The sequence below is a fragment of the Periplaneta americana genome, chromosome 7 (assembly GCF_040183065.1).
Source record: "Periplaneta americana isolate PAMFEO1 chromosome 7, P.americana_PAMFEO1_priV1, whole genome shotgun sequence".
NCBI classification, from domain to species: domain Eukaryota; kingdom Metazoa; phylum Arthropoda; class Insecta; order Blattodea; family Blattidae; genus Periplaneta; species Periplaneta americana.
Window position 1 is genome coordinate 15,839,475 of NC_091123.1, and position 23,214 is coordinate 15,862,688.

The 23,214-nt window shown below is 36.2% G+C and overlaps 1 protein-coding gene across 1 annotated transcript; it reads left to right on the forward strand.

Moving 5' to 3' along the window:
* Window positions 1–489: 489 nt before the first annotated feature.
* LOC138702656 (sodium/potassium/calcium exchanger 1-like) lies at window positions 490–1,743 on the forward strand (the record flags this gene model as incomplete). Its single annotated transcript, XM_069829983.1, is given in 1 exon segment — window positions 490–1,743. A coding segment is annotated over 1 exon segment (1,254 nt), but the record flags the coding sequence as incomplete, so codon positions are not given.
* Between the last annotated feature and the right edge of the window lie 21,471 nt (window positions 1,744–23,214).

Genomic DNA, 23,214 nt, shown 5'->3' on the forward strand with positions numbered 1-23,214 from the left:
AGAACTATTTTCAGAACATGTGACGTAAAATAACCCAATTAAAAAAAAAAAAACTCATATTTAGCCTATATAATTTCTGTCTTGAAAACATCATGTTATTCATCTTCCAACCCTCATAAATCATCCGTATCAGCCTACTGTATATTATAATCTCGTCTCTCCTGATAATCGTTGATTAGTCAACCATACTAGCTGTTTGTAACTACCCCAATAAGTAGGAACATCTTTTACCTATTTTTTCGTTTGCTTAAATAATAATGAGAAGGAGAAGAAGAAGGAGAAGAAGGAGAAGAAGGAGAAAGAGAAGAAGACGAAGGAGAAGAAGAAGACGAAGGAGAAGAAGGAGAAGAAGAAGACGAAGGAGAAGAAGAAGACGAAGGAGAAAAAGGAGAAGAAGACGAAGGAGAAGAAGAAGACGAAGGAGAAGAAGAAGACGAAGGAGAAGAAGAAGACGAAGGAGAAGAAGACGAAGGAGAAAAAGGAGAAGAAGAAGACGAAGGAGAAGAAGACGAAGGAGAAGAAGAAGAAGACGAAGGAGAAGAAGAAGAAGGAGAAGAAGACGAAGGAGAAGAAGACGAAGGAGAAGAAGAATACGAAGGAGAAGAAGAAGACGAAGGAGAAGAAGAAGAAGAAGGAGAAGGAGAAGAAGAAGACGAAGGAGAAGAAGACGAAGAAGGAGAAGAAGAAGACGAAGAAGGAGAAGAAGAAGACGAAGAAGGAGAAGAAGAAGACGAAGGAGAAGAAGAAGACGAAGGAGAAGAAGAAGACGAAGAAGAAGAAGAAGAAGACGAAGGAGAAGAAGGAGAAGGAGAAGAAGGAGAAGGAGAAGAAGAAGGAGAAGGAGGAGAAGGAGACGAAGAAGGAGAAGGAGGAGAAGGAGACGAAGGAGAAGGAGAAGAAGAAGAAGGAGAAGAAGAAGAAGGAGAAGAAGAAGAGGAAGGAGGAGGAGAAGGGGAAGAAGACGAAGGAGAAGGAGAAGAAGGAGAAGGAGAAGAAGAAGAAGAAGAAGAAGGAGGAGGAGAAGGAGAAGAAGAAGACGAAGGAGAAGAAGAAGGAGAAGAAGAAGACGAAGGAGAAGAAGACAAAGGAGAAGAAGAAGAAGGAGAAGAAGAAGACGAAGGAGAAGGAGAAGAAGAAGACGAAGGAGAAGAAGAAGACGAAGGAGAAGAAGACGAAGGAGAAGAAGAAGAAGAAGAAGACGAAGGAGAAGAAGAAGGAGAAGAAGAAGACGAAGGAGAAGAAGACAAAGGAGAAGAAGAAGAAGGAGAAGAAGAAGACGAAGGAGAAGGAGAAGAAGAAGACGAAGGAGAAGAAGAAGACGAAGGAGAAGAAGACGAAGGAGAAGAAGAAGAAGAAGACGAAGAAGAAGAAGAAGACGAAGGAGAAGAAGGAGAAGAAGAAGACGAAGGAGAAGGAGTAGGAGGAGAAGGAGAAGAAGACGAAGGAGAAGAAGGAGAAGAAGACGAAGGAGAAGAAGAAGGAGAAGGAGAAGAAGACGAAGGAGAAGAAGAAGGAGAAGGAGAAGACGAAGGAGAAGGATAAGGAGAAGAAGAAGAAGAAGAAGAAGAAGAAGAAGGAGAAGAAGAAGAGGAAGGAGGAGGAGAAGGAGAAGAAGACGAAGGAGAAGAAGGAGAAGGAGAAGAAGAAGAAGAAGAAGAAGAAGGAGAAGAAGAAGAATCTTCAAAACGTGCAATTTCCTTTTTCAGTGTAAAAGTCCAATCTACATCTCTTCTAATTTTTTGAGGAAACGAGAAAAAACTAATATACAGGGTGGAAGTGAAATAGCCTTGCAGATTTTCGGAGAGAATAGCTCATGGTGTATGTAACAAGAAACTATAGTATCATATTGGTGGAAAGTTAATAGTTTTTTTTTTTTTTTTTTTTTTTTTTTTTCCAGAAAATACATGTTTTTTCCCAAATGTTTAACAACTCCTTATTCGGTAACTATTGCGAGTAGGATCGTGATTTTTGTCCAAATTGATAAGAAATCTAATAAAGAATAATTTATCCTCGTGGCGTATTATAATAGCGTGCATGGTTTTCGTGTAAATTTAATTAAGGAAAAAAAACTCTAATTTGAAACCACTGCACGATGCGACAAAGTAGCAACGTCGAGGCAGAGAACAGCTCATCTAGCGAGACACCTCTTACATCTGTATCGCAAGCAGAGTGTGTTAGCGGCGATGTTCCCGGACTGCTGAAACTTCAAACTTAATTTTCTAATTAACCGTGCATTTAATCACAAAAGGTAACATAGGTTTTCCAATCATTTAAGAGTACCCTATCATCCCTTTCAATCTGCAAGGTTATTTCACCTCCACTCTGTACAAAGGGGAAACGAATTTAGAACATTAAGCGCTGAGTGAATGGAGAATGTTGCGTGTTCAGTTCAAAGTGTGTCATGGCTCGATGTATGCCGTCATTTGGCTAGCCGATGAGCCTAGAGAATTCAATCTTCCTACACTTCCGCAGAGGCGTATTACCTATATGCCAGAGAAGTTGCCTAGCAAGTACGGCGTTCATTCTGAACAGTACTTACCGACACGTACGGTAACACCTGTAGTGGCACGAATGTGAACTGTTTGGAAACACGTACTGAGGTGAGTTTTTTCTTACTGGTGAGATATGGGGAGAGGGTTAAGACGATTACTTACGTATTTGTCGACATTAACTTCGAGGTCAACATGGACACGGAGGATTTTGTGTTGTGGAATGTTGTCATACGCAACCGATGATAAAAAATACCCTGGTTACGACTTGCCCGCGCAAAACACAGTTCGAAAGAGGTTATGGTAGCACACATACTTTACAGACCGCCATCTGTTGCTACGACGTTCAAGTTATACCGTACATGTTTTCAAGTTCATATTGAACACCTTGATTAATAGGCAACTTCTCTGACATAAAAGCTGAAACTCAGTTCAAATCGCTGACTCACAACAGTGACGTCATGACACACTTTGAAATGAACACCCAGTAAATATAAAGACTATTATAAAATAAAGTGTAAAGAAAACTGACAAATAAAACTTAAGCAAAGAATTAATAAATAATAACAATAAGTGGACGGGTACTTATAAAATCATTAATATCATCTTCGCAACCGTTGATGATCTTTGCTCTTCGTACGTAGAGTAGCCTATATTGTTTATGTTTCTAATATTAGACAACAAAACTGTCCTTGTGGTTTGTATGAGGTAATTATCAATACTTAACGGTACAAGAAAGACAAACACTGTTATAGTAGTTAATCATAGTAATAATTTAGGCCCAAAAATATATAACAATTTTTTATTTAAATATCCTAATCTTGTCAATTCTAATAGTTCTGGTATTAAATTTAAAAAGTTATGTATGGATTTTATAAAAATTGAAAAACTGTAAATTTAAATTTATACACTATAATTGCATGTAGACATAAGACAAATTGTATTGTATAATTATTAATTTCAATTCAGGAATCCGCCCCAGAGCACGAGTTTCCACTCTTTCAGGGGCGAGCTAAAGTTTTTCTGTATATATTATATTTTACGTTACAATTATTAGCAAAATAATAAATAAATAAATAAATAAATAAATAAATAAATAAATAAATAAATAGCAAAAAAAAAAAAAAAAAAGACAAGCTGTACATGCTCTGCGGGAAGGAGATAATGTCCATATTCCTCTCAGGAATCAAACCCGGTTCCGTTGAGTCCGACCAACAGCATACTTGTAGCATAAATATGCTGGTCCGTCTCAATCCTAATTGACTGCTGCTGCTGCTTTCACACCAGTTTTCATAAAGGGTTCACAGGGGATGGCTTAGTCCCTTGTACTTCAGTATACAAAGCTTAATATTTCAGGCCCAAGGTATTAAAACTTTAACCATAAAACGGAAGGGTTAACGCATCGCAGATACTCGCTGTGACGGGCTCTGAAAGTGCGTACAGGTCAATCCAGAGCTTTAACTTTGCACTCAACTTCGCTATAATACTTATATTAACAACGAGTCCTAGAGCGGGCTTTGTCTTCGCTAAGGAGCATTGTGTCCAGGTCTGTTCGCTCAACGAGGAGGCGTGTATCACAACAAAGAGATACCTTACAAGGGACCTGCATAAACACTTAAATACAGCGACAAGATAAAACATTATGTTACATCAATGCAGTATGTTTACTTGTAGTTAGTTGAGTTTATATCTTTAGATGCGAAATACCAAAGGGTGACAGCTTGCATGGTAACGAAAGAAAGACTGTCATGTAGATAACACACAAACATTGTACTCTTCATTATTACGAGTAATTCACTTGAAATTCAGTCACCCATAACAAAGAGGGTTCATAAATTTATTATTTACCAATAATAATTTAAGAAAGACGATTTTTTGCCTTCGTAGATAATGCAGATATAGACGACGCAAATAAAATATATGTAAACGATATAAATAATGTAGATGTAGGTAATATTAATGTACAAGACGTACATAATGTAGACAATATTAATGTAGACGACGTAGATAATACAGATGCAGATAATATTCATGTAGACGACGTAGATAATATAGATATAGAAGTACATAATGTAAATATACTCTTAGATAACGTATATAATGCAGATGTAGATAATGTAGATGTAGATAATGCAAATATAGATGATGTATATAATGTAGATGTAGACGACGTAGATAATGCAGATGTAGGTATTATTAATATAGACGACGTAGATAATATAGATGTAGACATAGATAATGTAAATATTGATATATAAAATGTAAATGTAGAAGACGTACCAGGTTACGCAGATATAGATAATACTAATGTAGATGTAGATTATGTAAATGCAGATGACGTATATAATGTACATGTAGATGACGTAGATAATGTACATGTAGACGTAGATAATGTAAATATAGATGACGTTTGTAATGCAAATGTAGACGACGTAGATAATGTATTACAAATATAGATAATGTTATCGCGCATTCAGTTTCTTACAACTCATCGAAACCGACATCAAGCACTTCTTTCTATCCCTCATCATAGAACGTCTTTATACTCATCTTACTATACTGTAGAAATACCTCGCCTCTGGAATTCATTACCTAATGACGTCAGGGACTGCCGGACTTTATCAAAATTCAAAATTAAACTGGAAAATTTTTGTCTTAGTTAATGTTATTTAGGTATTGCTAGAAGTATTGATTTGTGTTTTTTTCTTTTTCTTCTTAAATCTATATTAAAATTGCAAGTTTCTTGCATATGTTAGTTAATTAGTTACGATACAATTAATTATACTTAATCACTCATTTAAAGTTTGCGTGACTGCAACCTGTGTAGGCCTATATTTTTGTGTCGCTTTACTTTGTTTATAGTGTTTTTCTCTCTCTCTCTCTTTATTTCTTGTGTAGCTTTACTTTGTATATACTGTATTTTTTTTTCTGTTTATTTCTATTATTGTATTTGTATTCCTGGTGTTGTGGAAGAGAAGGCCTGATGGCCTTAACTACACCAGAATGAATGAATGAATAAATAAATAAATGTTAATGTAGACAACGTAGATAATATAGACGTAGACGTAGATAATGTAAATAAAGATAACGTATATACGACGAAAAGTAATTAAACCGACAAACTCCGGGAGGTTGTATGGGACACAAAAGTAAACTGTTTTCCCCAATGCCATATTTTCCTCAGAGAATTTCATAAACCGGCAGAAGGTGTATGCGTTCTTCAGTTCATGACGACTCTACAAATTCATATTTTGTTGTACGTCTTGACCCAGTGCAGTGCTTTATTAAACAGGTCTGTTTGTGCCGATATTTGCTGCAGAAGGGGAAATAAACGATAATCCTGAAGCCTTTCACCGCGTTAGACAATCCATGTCCCGCCTATGTAACCTTTGAGTACAGATCAATAGAGGTATTTTTGAACATCTTTGCAGTGATTTTGTGCGTAAATGTTTCTCAACGTCTTTTGTAGTGATTTTGATGTGTAAATTTTATAAGAGACTCAAGCAATAAAGCATGCCAATGGTTTATGTTACATTAAGATCTGGTGTCCCCACGAAATAGTGCCTCACAGCACAATATGACATTAAAGAAACATGTTTGTATTGGTGTCCCATACAACCACCTCCCGGAGTTTATCGGTTTAATTACTTTTCACCCTATATAATGTAGATGTAGATGACGTAGGCCTAGATAATGTGCTGTCCATTTACGCTATTTTGACCTACTGTATACAACATGATGATGCACGTAGAAGACGTAGATAATGCACCTACCCTCGATGTAGATGACATAGATAATAAACCCAAGATGTAGATGACATAAGTGAATATGTAGGCCTACACGATGATGATAGTATAGACCAGTAATTCTTAAAATGTAGTCCGCAGACCCCTGGGGTCCGAGAGCTAACTCTCATGGGCTCCGCAAATGAGTTTGGAACTAAAATTTTGATTTATTTCATTATAAAAATGCAATAAAAATACCCGGAGGTTCATTGCTACCCCACATATGTCCGCCATCGGTTCCTATCCTAAGAAAGATTAATCCAGTCCCTACCAACAATTCCACCCCCCTAAAATCCATTTTAATATATCCTCCAATCTACGGCTTGCCTCCCGAAAGGATTTTCTCCCTCACTCTATATGCAGTTTTGGGTTCACCTAACGTGCTATATGCCCTACTTATCTCAAACGTGGATTTAATATTCCTAATTAAGTTAGGAAAGAATACAATGCGTGCAGTTCCGTGTTATGTGACTTTCTCCATTCTCCTGTAGCTTCAACCCTCTTTGTTTCAAATATTTTCCTAAGCACCTTATTCTGGAACATCTTTAACCTCTGCTCCTCCCTCAAAATAAGAGTCCAAGTATCACAGCCGTATAGAAAAACCGGTAATGTAATGTAAATTCTAACTTTTACCTTTTTTACAGCAGACTGGATGACAAAAGCTTCCCAACCGAATAATAACAGGCATTTCCCATACTTATTGTGAGTTTAATTTTCTCTCGAGTCTTTTTTATATATTGTTACTGTCGCTCCAAGACATTTAAATTTTTCCATCTCTTAGAAGGATAAATTTCCAATTTTTATATCTCCATTTCGTACAATGTTCTGGTCACGAAACATAATATACTTTGTCTTTTCGGTATTTACTTCCAAACCTATCTCTTTACTTGCTTCAAGTAAAATTTCCGTGTTTCCCCTAATCGTTTGTGGATTTTCTCCTAACATATTCACGTCATCCGCATAGACAAGCAGCTGATGTAACCCATTCAATTTCAAACCCTCCCTGTTATCCTGGCGATATACATTATATAGGCTAAAGGTTGATAATACTGTGATAGAGTAATATTGTGATAGTTCTTTTTCAGAATTTTTTTTTACAATTTTACTGAGCGAGAGAAGGACCGGTTCTGTGCAGCAACTTGTCCACGAACATTCCCTTGATATAGTCCGGGTCAGCTTACTTCATGCCCTAAGGGTGAAACCTAACCATTCCCCCCCCCCATTACTACATATGCTAGTGGATTGTGGTGATTTTCTAGTTTGCAGGTTGAATTTTCTTTTGCCAACTTCGTTTCGAATTTCGATACTGACAAATACTACAAATGGTAGTGATTTTGAAACTGGTATGTTGGCAGCTGAGACTGGAGTTCCATGAAAATAAAATTGTACTAGATTTCTGAACCAGTTGCTGGAAGCTAGAGAAATTGAACATACTAATAATTAATTAATATCAGTATTAATATTAATACATAATAGTTATTTCATGTGTTGGGTTGTGGATATAATTCAAAACTATAATCAGATAAGTTATCGAAGTTAGTACTAATAATTTCATGTGGTCAAACAAAATACGTTTTTAGGTTAGGTCTCGTGAGTCACTTGTTTAGTCAAACCAATGAATTTCGTATTGCCAGACAAAATCTTGACATGTTGATCACTTTCCCGTATAGTTTGCCTAGAAAATATGTTCCAAATTATTGAATTATTTAGAATAACCTTTCAACATAAACTACTGTAAGTAAATAAAGGCTGGTTCACAATAAACCGGGAACGAGAACCAGGATGAAAACGAGAAGCAGAGGACGTGAATATGAACATTTTTGATTCACAATATACCGAGAACGTTGACGACTATGCATATCGATATGTATGTCAATAACGATATGTAAAGTCGATATTACGCATTCTGATATTATTTGTGTATAATTGACCAATGGCATTCTCTCATGAGTACAAGGCAGCCAACATAAACACAGGTTAACCAACTTCGAAATTTCAACTGAAACATTTCATTAGGTACGGTACTATAAATATGCCCATGCATCTTTATTATCACAATCTATTTTAAGTCTACCATAACGTAAAATAGTTAGAGAAGAAACATTTGTAATAGAACAAAAATGAACACAACAGCAGTTATTGAATTGAAGAATGAATAGGCCTATGTAGTGTGTAATACAACCAATACAGTAATCAAATATGATTCGCTTACGATCGGTGTTCAAAGATGCAGCTATTAAAAGCCACGTATTCTCCTTCATTTTCTCATCTTTATAAGAGGCGCGCCGCTTATCGTAAACGTGAGGATTTTCCTCAACACTCAATATTAGAATCTCATCAAATAAAACTTGCTCCATGATGCACAGCACAGAACAAAACAATGCATAGGTTATTTCACGGTCTTCTTGCTACAAAACATACGACGACAAAATAGCTTTTAGATGGCAATAGAATGAATCTAGTGGGCTGTGATCGGAAACGTGAACGCCAAAGTTGAAACTTGGCCAAGTCTCCGTTCCCGATCCCGGGCTCCGGCAAGCTTTTCGTTAATTGTGAATGCTCACATTTAAATTAACACATTTTAACAATTTTACCGTTTTCGCTTTCGTTCCGATTCTCGTTTCCGGTTTATTGTAAACCAGCCTTAAGTTATTTAGTACGTAGGATCGTGTGATATCTGGTAACAGTTGGCAACACTGACAAGACGGCAATATTTGCTGTTTAGGAACTGTTCTTATGTGACCCTCACTATACGTTGATGCAAAAAACAGCTCAGTAAAATTGTAATAAACTCTGAGAAAGAACTATCACAATATTACTCATATCACAATATTACCAACCTTTACCCTACTTATGATATAGACTTTTATATGTAGTTGAGTGACCGAGTAAACTACAGAATAAACTTAATTAAAATTTCTGAAAACTAATATCCATTAATTATGACTCGGTTAAGAGAGAAGTTTTATATGATAGTCTTATTGAATTTGGTATTCCCAAGAAACTAGTTCGATTAATTAAAATGTGTCTTAGTAAAACGTACAGCAGGGTCCGTATAGGCCAGTTTCTATCTGATGCTTTTCCAATTCACTGCGGGCTAAAGCAGGGAGATGCACTATCACCTTTACTTTTTAACTTTGCTCTAAAGTCTGCCATTAGGAAAGTCCAGGATAACAGAGAGGGTTTGGAATTGAACGGGTTACATCAGCTTCTTGTCTATGAGGATGACGTGAATATGTTAGGAGAAAATCCACAAACGATTAGGGAAAACGCGGAAATTCTAGTTGAAGCAAGTAAAGCGATAGAGTTGGAACTAAATCCCGAAAAGACAAAGTATATGATTATGTCTCGTGACCAGAATATTGTACGAAATGGAACTATAAAAATTGGAAGAGGTGGGAAAATTCAAATATCTTGGAGCAACATTAACAAATATAAATGACACTCGGGAGGAAATTAAACGCAGAATAAATATGGGAAATGCCTGTTATTATTCGGTTGAGAAGCTTTTGTCATCTAGTCTTCTGTCAAAAAATCTGAAAGTTAGAATTTATAAAACAGTTATATTACCGGTTGTTCTTTATGGTTGTGAAACTTGGACTCTCACTTTGAGAGAGGAACATAGGTTAAGGGTGTTTGAGAATAAGGTGCTTAGGAAAATATTTGTGGCTAAGCGGGATGAAGTTACAGGAGAATGGAGAAAGTTACACAATGCAGAGCTGCACGCATTGTATACTTCTTACTTACTTACTTACTTACAAATAGCTTTTAAGGAACCCGAAGGTTCATTGCCGCCCTCACATAAGCTCGCCATCGGTCCCTATCCTGTGCAAGATTAATCCAGTCTCTATCATCACACCCCACCTCCCTCAAATCCATTTTAATATTATCCTCCCATCTACGTCTCGGCCTCCCTAAAGGTCTTTTTCCCTCCGGTCTCCCAACTAACACTCTATATGCATTTCTGGATTCGCCCATACGTGCTACATGCCCTGCCCATCTCGAACGTCTGGATTTTAAGTTCCTAATTATGTTAGGTGAAGAATACAATGCGTGCAGTTCTGTGTTGTGTAACTTTCTCTATTCTCCTGTAGCTTCATCCCGCTTAGCCCCAAATATTTTCCTAAGCACCTTATTCTCAAACACCCTTAATCTATATTCCTCTCTCAGAGTGAGAGTCCAAGTTTCACAACCATACAGAACAACCGGTAATATAACTGTTTTATAAATTCTAACTTTCAGATTTTTGGAGAGCAGACTGGATGATAAGAGCTTCTCAACCGAATAATAACACGCATTTCCCATATTTATTCTGCGTTTAATTTCCTCCCGAGTGTCATTTATATTTGATACTCTTGCTCCAAGGTATTTGAATTTTTCCATTTCGTACAATATTCTGGTCACGAGACATAATCATATACTTCGTCTTTTCGGGATTTACTTCCAAACCGATCGCTTTACTTGCTTCAAGTAAAATTTCCGTGTTTTCCCTAATCGTTTGTGTATTTTCTCCTAACATATTCACGTCATCTGCATAGGCAAGAAGCTGATGTAACCCGTTCAATTCCAAACCCTGCCTGTTATCCTGAACTTTCCAAATGGCATATTCTAGAGCGAAGTTAAAAAGTAAAGGTGATAGTGCATCTCCCTGCACTGTATACTTCACGTGACATAATTAGGAACATAAAATCCAGACGTTTGAGATGGGCAGGGCATGTGGCACGTATGGGCGAATCCAGAAATGCATATAGAGTGTTAGTTGGGAGGCCGGAAGGAAGAAGACCTTTGGGGAGGCCGAGACGTAGATGGGAGGATAATATTAAAATGGATTTGAGGGAGGTGGGATATGATGGTAGATACTGGATTAATCTTGGTTAGGATAGGGACCAATGGCGGGCTTATGTGAGGGCGGCAATGAACCTACGGGTTCCTTAAAAGCCAGTAAGTAAGTAATATCCATTAATTAGATATTCTAAACTGAGAATAGGCCTAAGCGCTGCTTCGCCAGGAATCCATCTTGTTGTCACGGTTGTGGAATTAATGGAGTTTGGAAACAAGTTTGGAATATTAGGTATTCCGTTTGTGAAATATGCGTCGCTGGAAGACAGAGGCACTGCCCCCCCCCCAATCAGTGTAATGGTCCATGTGTTTAGTGCTGTGTCCGCTCCGCCGAGCAGGCAACACGAAATGGACTTACAGCCCTTTGATTAGTGGTCACATCTGCCACGTAATTAGAGGGACAAGACTGACCCTGCAGCAGCGGTGCATGGAGGGCGCGGTGGCCTTGCTATCCTCTTTGGTGAGTTGATTCTAAATCTGTATACCGTAGGTATGCCGAAATTTATAGCAGTACTGCATTTCAACTAAAGAATAGAGTAGTAATATGCGTTACAAGAGCGGTATGTTGACGTTTTCATGTTCGAGGAAAAGATTGAAAAAGCGAAACGTAGTTCAGCTTTTTAATTTCCGAGAACATGAAAACAAACATACCGCTCCTGTATCGTACATTATTTTGTGCGGAGATCGTTTATTACATACCTGAAAGACGAATTTCTAATTAGTTGTACTGAAATCCCCATCTTGGTTTCTGTTCAATGACGGCAACTTTAGAAAACAAAAATATCTATACTCCAGCAGGCCGTGATATACGTCTGTCTTCCCCCCCCCCCCCAGTCTATAAATGCGAACTTAAAACAAACGGTAAGGTTATGTAATGATTTATTTTTCATTTTAATATTTTAACAATATTATTTATATAACATATTGCAGTAATAACATCGGCATCTGGAGTCTTGTTGATTTTTTCACGGCTTCCTTAATGTTACTTGTATCAGGAATACAATAGCTTTCGTGGAGTAGTAGACTTTACTTAATTTTTGAAAATATTTAAAAACAATAATTAACAGTGCAATTTAGGTGAAATTGCAGTGGTAAGTTTCCAATTTATAATTATTACTATGTTAAACGTCTCTAAAAATAATATGTTAAAAGCCTAAAGCAGTAAAATGAATGTCGCGCTTAAGCGGTAAGAAGAGGGAAATTGTTATGTGTGTTACGTTGGGAATGCTGAATGTGTGCGTATTGGTTCTGTGCGGAAAACAAGCAAATACGCACGATCTCGCACAAAAAAGGTTTTCAAATTACACACACTCCCATAAACTTATAAATATATTACAGCCATTTGTGCTTTCAAAGAGAGTGAATCGGGGGAGATGACTATCAGAGGAAGATGCTTATTCCTTTGTAGTTTCACATTCTTCCACGAGAGAACGCCACGCGCATGTCTTCATGATCACTAAGACAGTTGAAGGTCTGTAGAATGGAAGCTAACTCATTTTGCCAAGTGTTTTTGTTGTGAGAAGAAGAAAAGCAAAAAAGCAGCTCATTTTCTGCTATAAAATAATTGCAAAGGTATGTTAAAATTTTAATACATCCTTGAATTCGTAATAACTGTTAAATTTATGTACTGGATATTGTAATAAATGTTCTAAAGTTTGTATTGTTAACAACCAACGACCTTGTTCCGTCATCTTAGATTGCGCCACAGCACTAGGCATCTTACCCCGATACTTGGGGAAGATGATCACTTTTTTTTTCAAGGTAAGATGACAACTTGTTGCAAGAGTTTCATTTTTTGTTTTATTGCAGGGAATGTGTAAACATTACGTAAGATTAAAAATAATTGAGATAATTATTTTTAATCATGGTTACTAGTGAAGAAGAAAACCTGGTCAACCAGTAAAAAATAGTGTTCAGACAACTGTAATAATTATCTCCATTATTTTTAATCTTCACTTATGAACACTGTTGTATTTTGACCTTTTAAGTATTTAATTACTTAAGATTTTCTGATAGAAGTCAGTGGATTGAGCACAGTCTTCAACTTGCGATGGAACATGTTAGAACAGAGCGTAATAATTGAAGAGCCCACTGCAAGATTGATGGATGTCACTTTCTTGTCGAAAATGAACCAAGACTGTCAATGCATAGCTTAAGACATATAGAATGTACATACAGAGTTATATGGCATTAACACTGATAGTCATTGTCCAGTAATGATCGGAAAATCACAGTTAAGCTTTGAGCGCTAAGCATTTCAAACTTTCAATTGCTTCTCCTGCAAAATGTATTCCAAATGGCTTACATCATTCTTGCAGTGGACTCTTCAATTGTTTTAGAGCATCGCAAGCATACGGGATTTCTTACCGTACCCTTAAACGCCGCCTAAAAAGACTGATGACAAAAAAATGTACTGGATTGAAATCATCGTGTGCAAGAAGTGATTTCACGAGTCTTGCACACGGCAATAAAATATGTGCAATGACTGTGTTGCTAAGTAGTGATAAAAGAGTGAGAAAGTGTCCATGAACTTTAGATTAAGTCAATTTTGTTATATACATGTATCAAACCAAGTTCAGGTAAAATACATGTATCAGTATGTGTTAATTGCATTTGCCATCTTACCCGACTATTGGGGAAAGATGCCTACTGTGCAGGCAAGAAGAAAACCTATATCTATAAGGAGGTAATTAATGTTTTCTCTTTTGTACGAAAAATATAGTTTCAAAATACCTTCCAGACTTTGATATTTCAATATGGAATTCAAAACTAGATGAACAGTAGACCTATCTTAAATTTTCAGTCAAAGAAAAAGTCAGGCATCTTCCCCCGATCCACTCTATATATTTAGAAATGTAAGTAGTCATTCACATCCACACACAGATCGATGTTTATCAGTGGCGTAGCATCAATGTAAGCTAAAAAGCTCAGCTTCCCCAGTTAATAATAATTTCATAATAAACCTTCAGCTTATGGATAAAATTATGTATTAATTTTAATAGAATTTATATTTACGCGTTAAATGTTATGATGCGGCAGCTCAGGATGATTTGTGATGCAGCAGTAAACAAGAAGCCTGCACACACCAGCTTCCAAGCAGACTGGTTTCTTACACTCGTTCTTCTGTGTAACCCACCCCGCAGATTTTTCATCCCTTTCTAACTAAACTACACTGGTCGCAAGGCTAGCAAGAAGATAGCTTTTATATTGAAAATGAGTAGTTTCCGAGTTATCCCTTTTCGTCAGTTGTGTTCAGTTGAAGTGTTAGTGTGCACTGTGGCTGATATAATAAATAATGAGTGAAATAACAGTTCCTGACACCAATTTACTTGAATTTTTTAGGACAATTCTATTATCAAGATTGACTTACGAACAAAAGTGTGATCAAAAAACAAATGACCGACTCCCTTGCTGTCAATGAAGGACACAACCAAAACACAGACGCATACTTACGTAATGATAGTAATACTGTATCTATTGACAGTTAATATTGTGATTTCTCTAAGTATGACAGAGGAGTGAGCTAATGTTATACGTATACGAGTCTATTTGTTAAGAGATATGTGTAAACCGTGAAATCATATTTTACTACGTATCATTTGAGGTCATGCCTTATTGGTGTTACGAGGTTCCAACCAATCTTCGACTGCTGACTTGACATTGACTACTATTTATTTTAAGACTATATTTTTGTAATACATTTTCTCATATTGCATGAAAGACAACTTGCGTTAGCTTCCCCTGCTCAAAATTTCATGCTATGCCACTGATGTTTATTCTACAGTAATCACACTAGTGATTTGATTTATATAGAGAAAATCAAAACTCGAATGGGATTTAATTGACTATTTCATGATTAGAAGAAAGTATATAAAGATTAGAAGAAATAAAGTACTCTAATACAATAAAATATTAATTGACTTACGAAAAAACTAAACTGTCTTAAAACATATTATATATAGTCAGCTACTTACTCCATTCTTCGAACACTATTTATGTTTCCATCTTTTTCCCTTTCTACGAGTATACATCTCTATTTTCTCTCATGCATCTTCTCCCCAACTTCTGTCCTTTTCCTCTTCAAAATTTTACTTAATTGTTTACTTCAACAAACAAGGCAACTGCTATTACTTCTTTCGTTTCTGAAAGCGGTCCATTACTGGGGCTAGTTCTGATACAGAAACTAAGTGATGATTCTGGAGTACTACTCTAGTCAATTCAAAGCCTCTATTGTCTGTCTCCCCCCCCCCAAATTATCTCAATTTCTCTCCCTCTCTCTGTGCCCATATTTCGTGCTGCTATCTCATTCTGCTTCCAGTTTGAACTTTCTGCTCCAGCATGCAACAGTTCCTCCTATTCCAGGAACGAGTTACAAATATCAATGGACAGTTTAAATCATGGCAGTTCGCTAGGAGTGGAAGTTGCTACATTCCCAGTAATTAGCGAACGAGCGTTCCGCCCTCTCACGAAATGAGCTTTGGTCAATATTCAGAGGCAATACACGATCTTGGCAATGTTCTCTGTGTTTATGGGCTCGTCCTTTGTTTCGTGAATCTGGAGCCAACCACTGTTAAGTCAACTGATATTTTCTCATCCAAGGGACTGTGAGGAAAATAGTACATTATGCAACGACTCTATAATGGTAGTAATTAAGATGCAAGTATGATTGTTTATGAAACGAGCGCAAGCGAGTTTCATAATTTTCATACGAGCGTCTTAATTACCATTACAGGCAAGTTTCATACGACTTTTTATGCTCGACCATATTTCTAACTTGAAATTATTTAAAATTAGGTCTTTTTATGGTTGCGTGCGAACTGACCTGAATTGTGAGATGTGCGCAGACGCGAAAGTATTGATTTTTTCCGAGGCACGAATGTCATTCACCTTGGCAGAGAATAAGATGAAGATTACTCTGATATAACCTGGAAATTGATTTAGAATTGAAAAACGAGATGACTAATTGAATTTATTTGAATATTATTTACAATTAACGCTAATTATTATAGTAACCTAACATAATCTTCTGCGACAGTATTGGATTTCCAGCCTCCGTGATTTTTCGCTAATTGTCTTTCGATTGCATATCCGAGAATAATCGATATAACGGTACAAAGCTGACTTGTCATTGGCTGAACACCTGAACTTTAATGAGTAGGTGTACTTTAATGACATGCATTAAAGGACTGCTACCAGGTGTATAATTAATACATTTCGGCATGGGCTAATTTAATACAGACTAAAATAACATGACAGTATCCCTAAGTAAAACTAAAGTGGTGGCTTTCAAGGGAAAAGAGAGCATCCGATAAAAAAATTGTAATTTATTTATTTATTATTTTGCAAATAATTGTAACCTAACATATATATACAGAAAAACTTTAGCTCGCCCCTGAAAGAGTAGAACTCGTGCTCAGGGGCGGATTCCTGAATTGAAATTAATAATTATACAATAGAAGTTGTCTTATGTCTACTATGCAATTATAGTATATAAATTTAAATTTACAATTTTTCAATTTTCATAAAATCCATACATAACTTTTAAAATTTAATACTAGAACTATTAGAATTAAGAAGATTAGGATATTTAAATATAAATTTATTATACAGGGTGTTTCAAAAATAGAGGGCATAATTTCAGGTATGTATTCCCCATATGTAGACAATACTAAAAGTTCATTACAACATTTGTCCGGAAATCCTTGCTTTCCGAGTTATGGCCCTCGAAACTGATATTCACCGGAACGTTTTCCTTCTCGCAGGTAGGTGCCGTGACAGAAGATATTAACAGAGGACACTCTAACAGTTAATTCCGAGGCGAAGGGTACATTGAGTGTTGTGTTTGGCGCTGTACTGTGCGACATGTACTCATATCAGAAGCTGGCAGAAGTGCACTTCATTACGGTAAGGCGGACGACAATGCTGTGCCGTCTCGTCGTTTCTACCAGGAGAGAAACCCTGATCAATGGATAGGTAGAGGTGGCCCAATTGCTTGGCCTCCACGCTCACCTGATTTCAACCCTATCGATTTCTACTATGGGCCATTTAAAAACATTGGTGTATTCGTCTCCGGTGCCTGACATGGAATCGCTTCGGAATCGAATTGTGGCAGGTTGTGACGAAATACGCAATACTTCTGGAATTTGGGATCGTGTTCGCAGGGCCACGAGACATCGATGTGAGGCCTGTATTCAAGCAGGAGGTGGACATTTTAGCAGGCGGTGGACATTTTGAACATCTGTTGTAAAGACAACTACCTGCGGGAAGAAAAACGTTCCGGTGAATATTATTGTTTTGAAGGCCATAACTCGGAAACGAAGCATTTCCGGACACCTGTTGTAATGAACGTTTCGTACTGTCTAATATGGGGAATACATACCTGAAATTATGCCCTCTATTTTTGAAACACTCTGTATATTCTTCGGCCTAAATTACTACTATGATTAAATATTGTAACTGTTGCATTTTGGTTCAAACAATCTTAAAGAATTCATACCTTTTGTTTCATAACTATGAGAATACAATTCAAAATTATTTCGATTTTTATGTATGAATTTTATTAATACAATATAAAAAATTTGTCTTACGTTAAATACATTAAAGTCTAGAAACAAATTTTGAGATGGAAAATCTATAGGTTTATGAAGACATATTTTAATTATTTTCTTCTGTAATAAATAAAGTGGATTAAAATTGGATTTAAATGAGCTACCCCATAATTCCATATTTAATTACCGATTGAAATAAAGTTAAATATATTGTGCGTAATAAACTTATTGACAAGTAATTCCTCAACAAAACAAAATAATATACTATTTTACGTAATTTATTACAAAGGTAATTAACGTGTTGGTTTCATTTTAAATGATTATCGAAAATTATGCCTAAATACTTAACTTCAGAGAACTCTTTAATAATCGGACATTTACACTGTATAAGACAACAATCAGAATTATGTAATTTAATACTTAATATAGATGTAGGAGGCTTGTTACATTTTTCAGATAATGAGAATGGAATAATTATGGTAGAGTCTGATCAAATTAAAAAAAATGAAAGTATTTAATCATCTTAATGGCATTATAAAAAGGTGTTTGAAAAATAAAGCAAGAAAAGACACAATATTAAAGTTTTATAAAGTAATATCAGTGCCAAAACTATTGTATGGGAGCGAAACTTGGATCATGACAGAGAAAAATAAAAGCAAACTTGAAGCAAATGAAATGAGATATCTAAGAGCAGTAGCTGGCTGTAAAAAAATAGACCATAAAAAAGTGAAGATATAAGAAAGGAATTAGATATTATATAATCTGAACGATAAAACTAAAGGGTATAAAACCAAGTGGATAAACCATGTACAAAGAATGAACATAAACAGACTACAATTTCAGTTTAAGAATTATAAACCGATAGGGAAAAGAAATATAGGAAGACCCAAAAAACGATGGCATGAACAAGATTATGTAGATTGCTACAGACAATAATGTCTAACGCGTGAAGGAAGAAGAAGCAGAAGAAGACTAGAATTTTTTCTCGTTGCCAAACTTTCAGAACGGCCCCGAGGTTCACTCAGCCTCCTATAAAATTGAATACCGAGTATTTCCCGGGGGTAAAAGGCGGTCAGAGCGTGATGTCGACCACACCACCTCATTCTAGTGCCGAGGTCATGGAAAGCTTGGGGCTCTTACCTCCATGCCCCCCCCCAAGTGCCTTCATGGCATGTGACAGGGATACCTTTACCTTTATCTTACCTTTAAAATGTATCAAAGGCTCAGTTTGAAAATCTTTAAAATTGCAATTATGGACGTACATTTTATGCTCTTTAAGGAGCAATATTGAATAAAATTAAGAAATATATATATATTAACGACATAAATGTATGGGCAAATCGCAATATAGCGAACGTAGAAGCTCCGCCCACGACCCCTTCCACTTTTCCCCTACTAGCTCATCAGACACACTACGTGATAGGCGAGTGTTGTGTCGAATGCACATTTCATTTGGGTGGGATAACTTCCCCTACTGGCGTTCGCTATATTGCGATTTATCCAAATGTATTAAAAGAAAAGGCAGTTTTGTTGCTTGGAAAAAAACTTTCATACGATACTCGCTTACTTTTGTTACTGGCCTTGAATGAATAAAGAAAGAATAATTTTTTTATTTTCCTTTTACTCAGAAAAGCTGTGAATGTTGACCAGTCTATTAGTAATTAGTGTATGAAAGAGAGGAGCTATTATGATACGTCGTCGTCTTCCTAACAAGTATTAGGCCGAGTGGCCTGTTACGGTCTCAAACTATAATTTTCAGTCCATCTCTTCTTCGGACGACCCAGAGATCTTTTGCCATGCTATAATCCATCTTTGTCATCCGAGGCTTCTGTTGAGATTTGAAAGCAATGTGAAAATGACGCTCAGTGGGTTGCTAGCCCAGAGAGGTACAATTGGTGGGGTTCCCACCTATGCAGCATTTACTCTGCATATGACATTTCAGTTATACCGCTAATACTCGGTCCCCAGAGCCTCGTTCGTTCTAAACGGGTTGCACCACGTGAAGGTGAGGATGGGATTTGGGTAGGAGAGGTTGTAGATGGAACGCACATCACTACCTTTTAGCAAGCCTATTATGATACGCTGCTAGGGATATTATTAGGGACCGAATTTTTATGTCATATGAAGGTGTGAAATATGTACATATTTATGTAAGGAAAATAAGCTGAATATGTACCAAAATACGTAAAATCATGAAAATATTTAATATCAATATCTGGCAGGTATAGAATAGGTAAGACTCTCCAGTTGTGATTTCATAGAGCACCCGAATTTTCCGCACGCTTGACACATTACTATTTTTCCATCTGTAGTGAAAGCTTTGTCCATTGCAATTCATGATTTTATTTTTGTCGTTAGGGTTGAAAATAATGGGGCTATATTAGTTAGTTAAAAGCAGTAGACAAACTCACTTGCACTTTATACTGTAAGTACTAAAACTACTGGATGTTCATTTCAAAGTGTGTCATGACGTCACTGTTGTTGGGTCACCGATTTGAAGCTAGTTTCAGTTTATATGTTAGAGAAGTTGCCTATTATTTAAGGCGTTCTTCAATCTGAACTTGAGAACGTGTACGGTATAACTTGAACGTCGTAGCAACAGATGGCGGTCTGTACGGTCTGTGTGCTACCATAACCTCTTTCGAACTGTTTTGCGCCGGCAAGTCGTACGCAGGGTATTTGTTATCATCGGTTGCGTACGGTAACATTCCACAACACAAATCAAATGCTCCGTGTCCATGTTGACCGTCGAAGTTAATGTCAACAAATACGTAAGTAATCGTCTTAACCCTCTCCCCATATCCCGACAGTACGTATTTCCAAACAGTTCACATTCCTGCCACTACCGGCGTTACCGTACGTATCGGCACGTACTCTTCAGAATGAACGCCGTACTTGCTAGCCAACTTCTCTGCCTCTTAGATTATAGACCTGAGCTGCGGAAGTGTAGGAAGATTGAATTCTCTAGGCTCATCAGCTAGCACATGACGGCATACAGCGAGCCAAGACACATTTTGAACTGAACACCCAGTAGAGAACTGAGTGAAGTGAATGACACAACAGTACTGCAAGCACTGTTTCGCTTTACTGGATTAGAAGAAAATTAGAGAAGACGTGAGACACAAGCATTTTAGCTGCTCCCTGTAAGAAACAAAGTAGCTACTAAAATCTCAAATTATAGGCATTTACAAACTGTTGTTTGAAAAGTGATATTCATGTCTCATTCAGAGGGGTAGTATTATTCCAGCCGAGAACCATACTTTCTAATTACTCGGAAAATCCCATTTCCGTATAGGTCTACTAAATTTAAAGTAAAGAGGTCAAGCAATAACATGAAAAGCAATTTATTTTAATTTTTCAACATCTTTCCAGTTCGTTCCTATACACTTCTTTTCAAAAGTCGGCTACTTTATTAGGGCTCATTTCAGACTTGACACGGGTTTTCCCCGGAATGATTAGGAAAAGGGTGGATAAGGTTACAAACTGCATGGGAATGGCTTGTTAAGATGTGGGCAGAACAATATTATAGTTCGAGACAAATCATGTAATCCTCGTCCCACTCCACCGCATGAAGGGAACGCTACTTTCTGAGTGATTTTTACAATATAAGGTAGTTGTATGAGAAAGGTTGCCTTTACAATGGGCAGTATGGAGTGAGTGCCTCTATTACTTCCTGGAACTATGGACGTTATGTTTCGTCCCGAAATATATCCTTTCTTGAGTAGGTAAAAAGGCTTTTTAAATCTGTGTATTTCAAATTGTAAACTTCCCCAGCAGAAGTTTTTTTTTTTTTTTGCTTTTAAAGAAGTAAAAATGAATAAAACACCTAAATATGTAGATTTATGTAATACCAAGCCATAATATGTAATGTGGATTAGATATGTAAAAATATGTAGTATCAAATTTTAATATATTAATGGTAATTACAAGATTCTCAAAGATTTGTTATTTATATACGGTTAGGTTGAAAGGAATATAATATGTAATTACATAAATATCCGGTCCCTAGATATTATGATACAATTTTTGGGCTATTACGATACGGTAAAAGGACTATTATGATATGTTTACTATAAAATAAATTGACAAGGTTGGTCAATTTTTTAACTTAAGATAATTCATCACTTCTTGAGGGACAGGAGATTAGAGTCAAGCCATTTGAAGGACAAAACTAAAATTCTTATCATGATACACTGCTCTCTTAAATTAACTGAGAATATTGGGAATTAATTCAGTAGCTTTCCCAAAATACACTATGAAATATTATTTAATGTATTTATTTTTCTCGAAAAGAAACAGAAAACGAGCAAAATTGCATTAAACTTTATTTGAAATATATCAAAGAATAACCCCCTGAAATTAATGATATTATTTATGGTTCACTCTGCATGTTAAATGTTATGTTTTATTTAACGACGCTCGCAACTGCCGAGGTTATATCAGCGTCGTTGGTGTGCTGGAATTTTGTCCCGCCGAGATCTTTTAAGGGGAAAGGATGGTATTTTTTTTAACTTTTTCCTATTTGGTGTAAAATATTCATTTTTTATATGTAGAGAGCTCATAGCTGTGGCAACTCAACCAAATAAAAATATTTTGAAAAAAAAATTATTTGGGGACCCAAATTTGAAAAAAATGTACCCAATACAGGATTGTACTAAAACCGATATATCTAAACCGTTTTTAAAGATAGATTCAAACAGTTTTTATGCAATGTATTTACAAAAGCATGTTCTACAAACTGTCTGTAACAGAATTTGGTTTATTAGTCCCTACGTTTGTAAAATAAGCAATTAAAATTTAATAACAATTTTCTGATTTCCTTTCTTGCAAACAAACGGATGTACAGTATATTTAAAATGAAATCAATTAATAAAATTCTATTACAGAGAAAAGTTTCCTAATGGTCTAAAGAATGTGTGTTCTAAATTTCATGCATGTATCTTTAATAGTTCAGAAATTATATCTATTTTTGTCTGGCAATGTAGCAAAAAAAAAAAAAAAAAAAAAAAAAAGAAGTTACTGGAGACCTATAAAAGCGGGCGTGTGATTTAAAAATCCGTAGCGCAGGAAGTTTAAAAATGACGTCTCAACATCCGATAAGGGCACAAATACCCACAAATTGTTATGCAATGCATTCCATAAATATCAAAGTGTATTTTATAAAAAAAAAAACATTTTTTGAAAATTTAATTTACCGGAAACAACAATAAAAGTAGGCGAGTGATTAAAAAATCCATAACGCAGGAAGTTAAAAATGGCGACTGAACATCCGATAAGGGCACAAATACCCACAAAATGTTATGCTATGCATTCCACAAATATCAAAGAGTATTTTAAAAAAAATTTGAAAATTTAATTTACCGGAAACAACAATAAAAGTGGGCGAGTGGTTTAAAAGCCATAACGCAGGAAGTTTAAAAATGGCGACTGAACATCCGATAAGGGCACTAATACCCACAAATTTTTATGCTATGCATTCCACAAATATCAAAGGTTATTTTAAAGAATTTTTTTTTTTAATTTAATTTACCGGAAACAACAATAAAGGTGGGC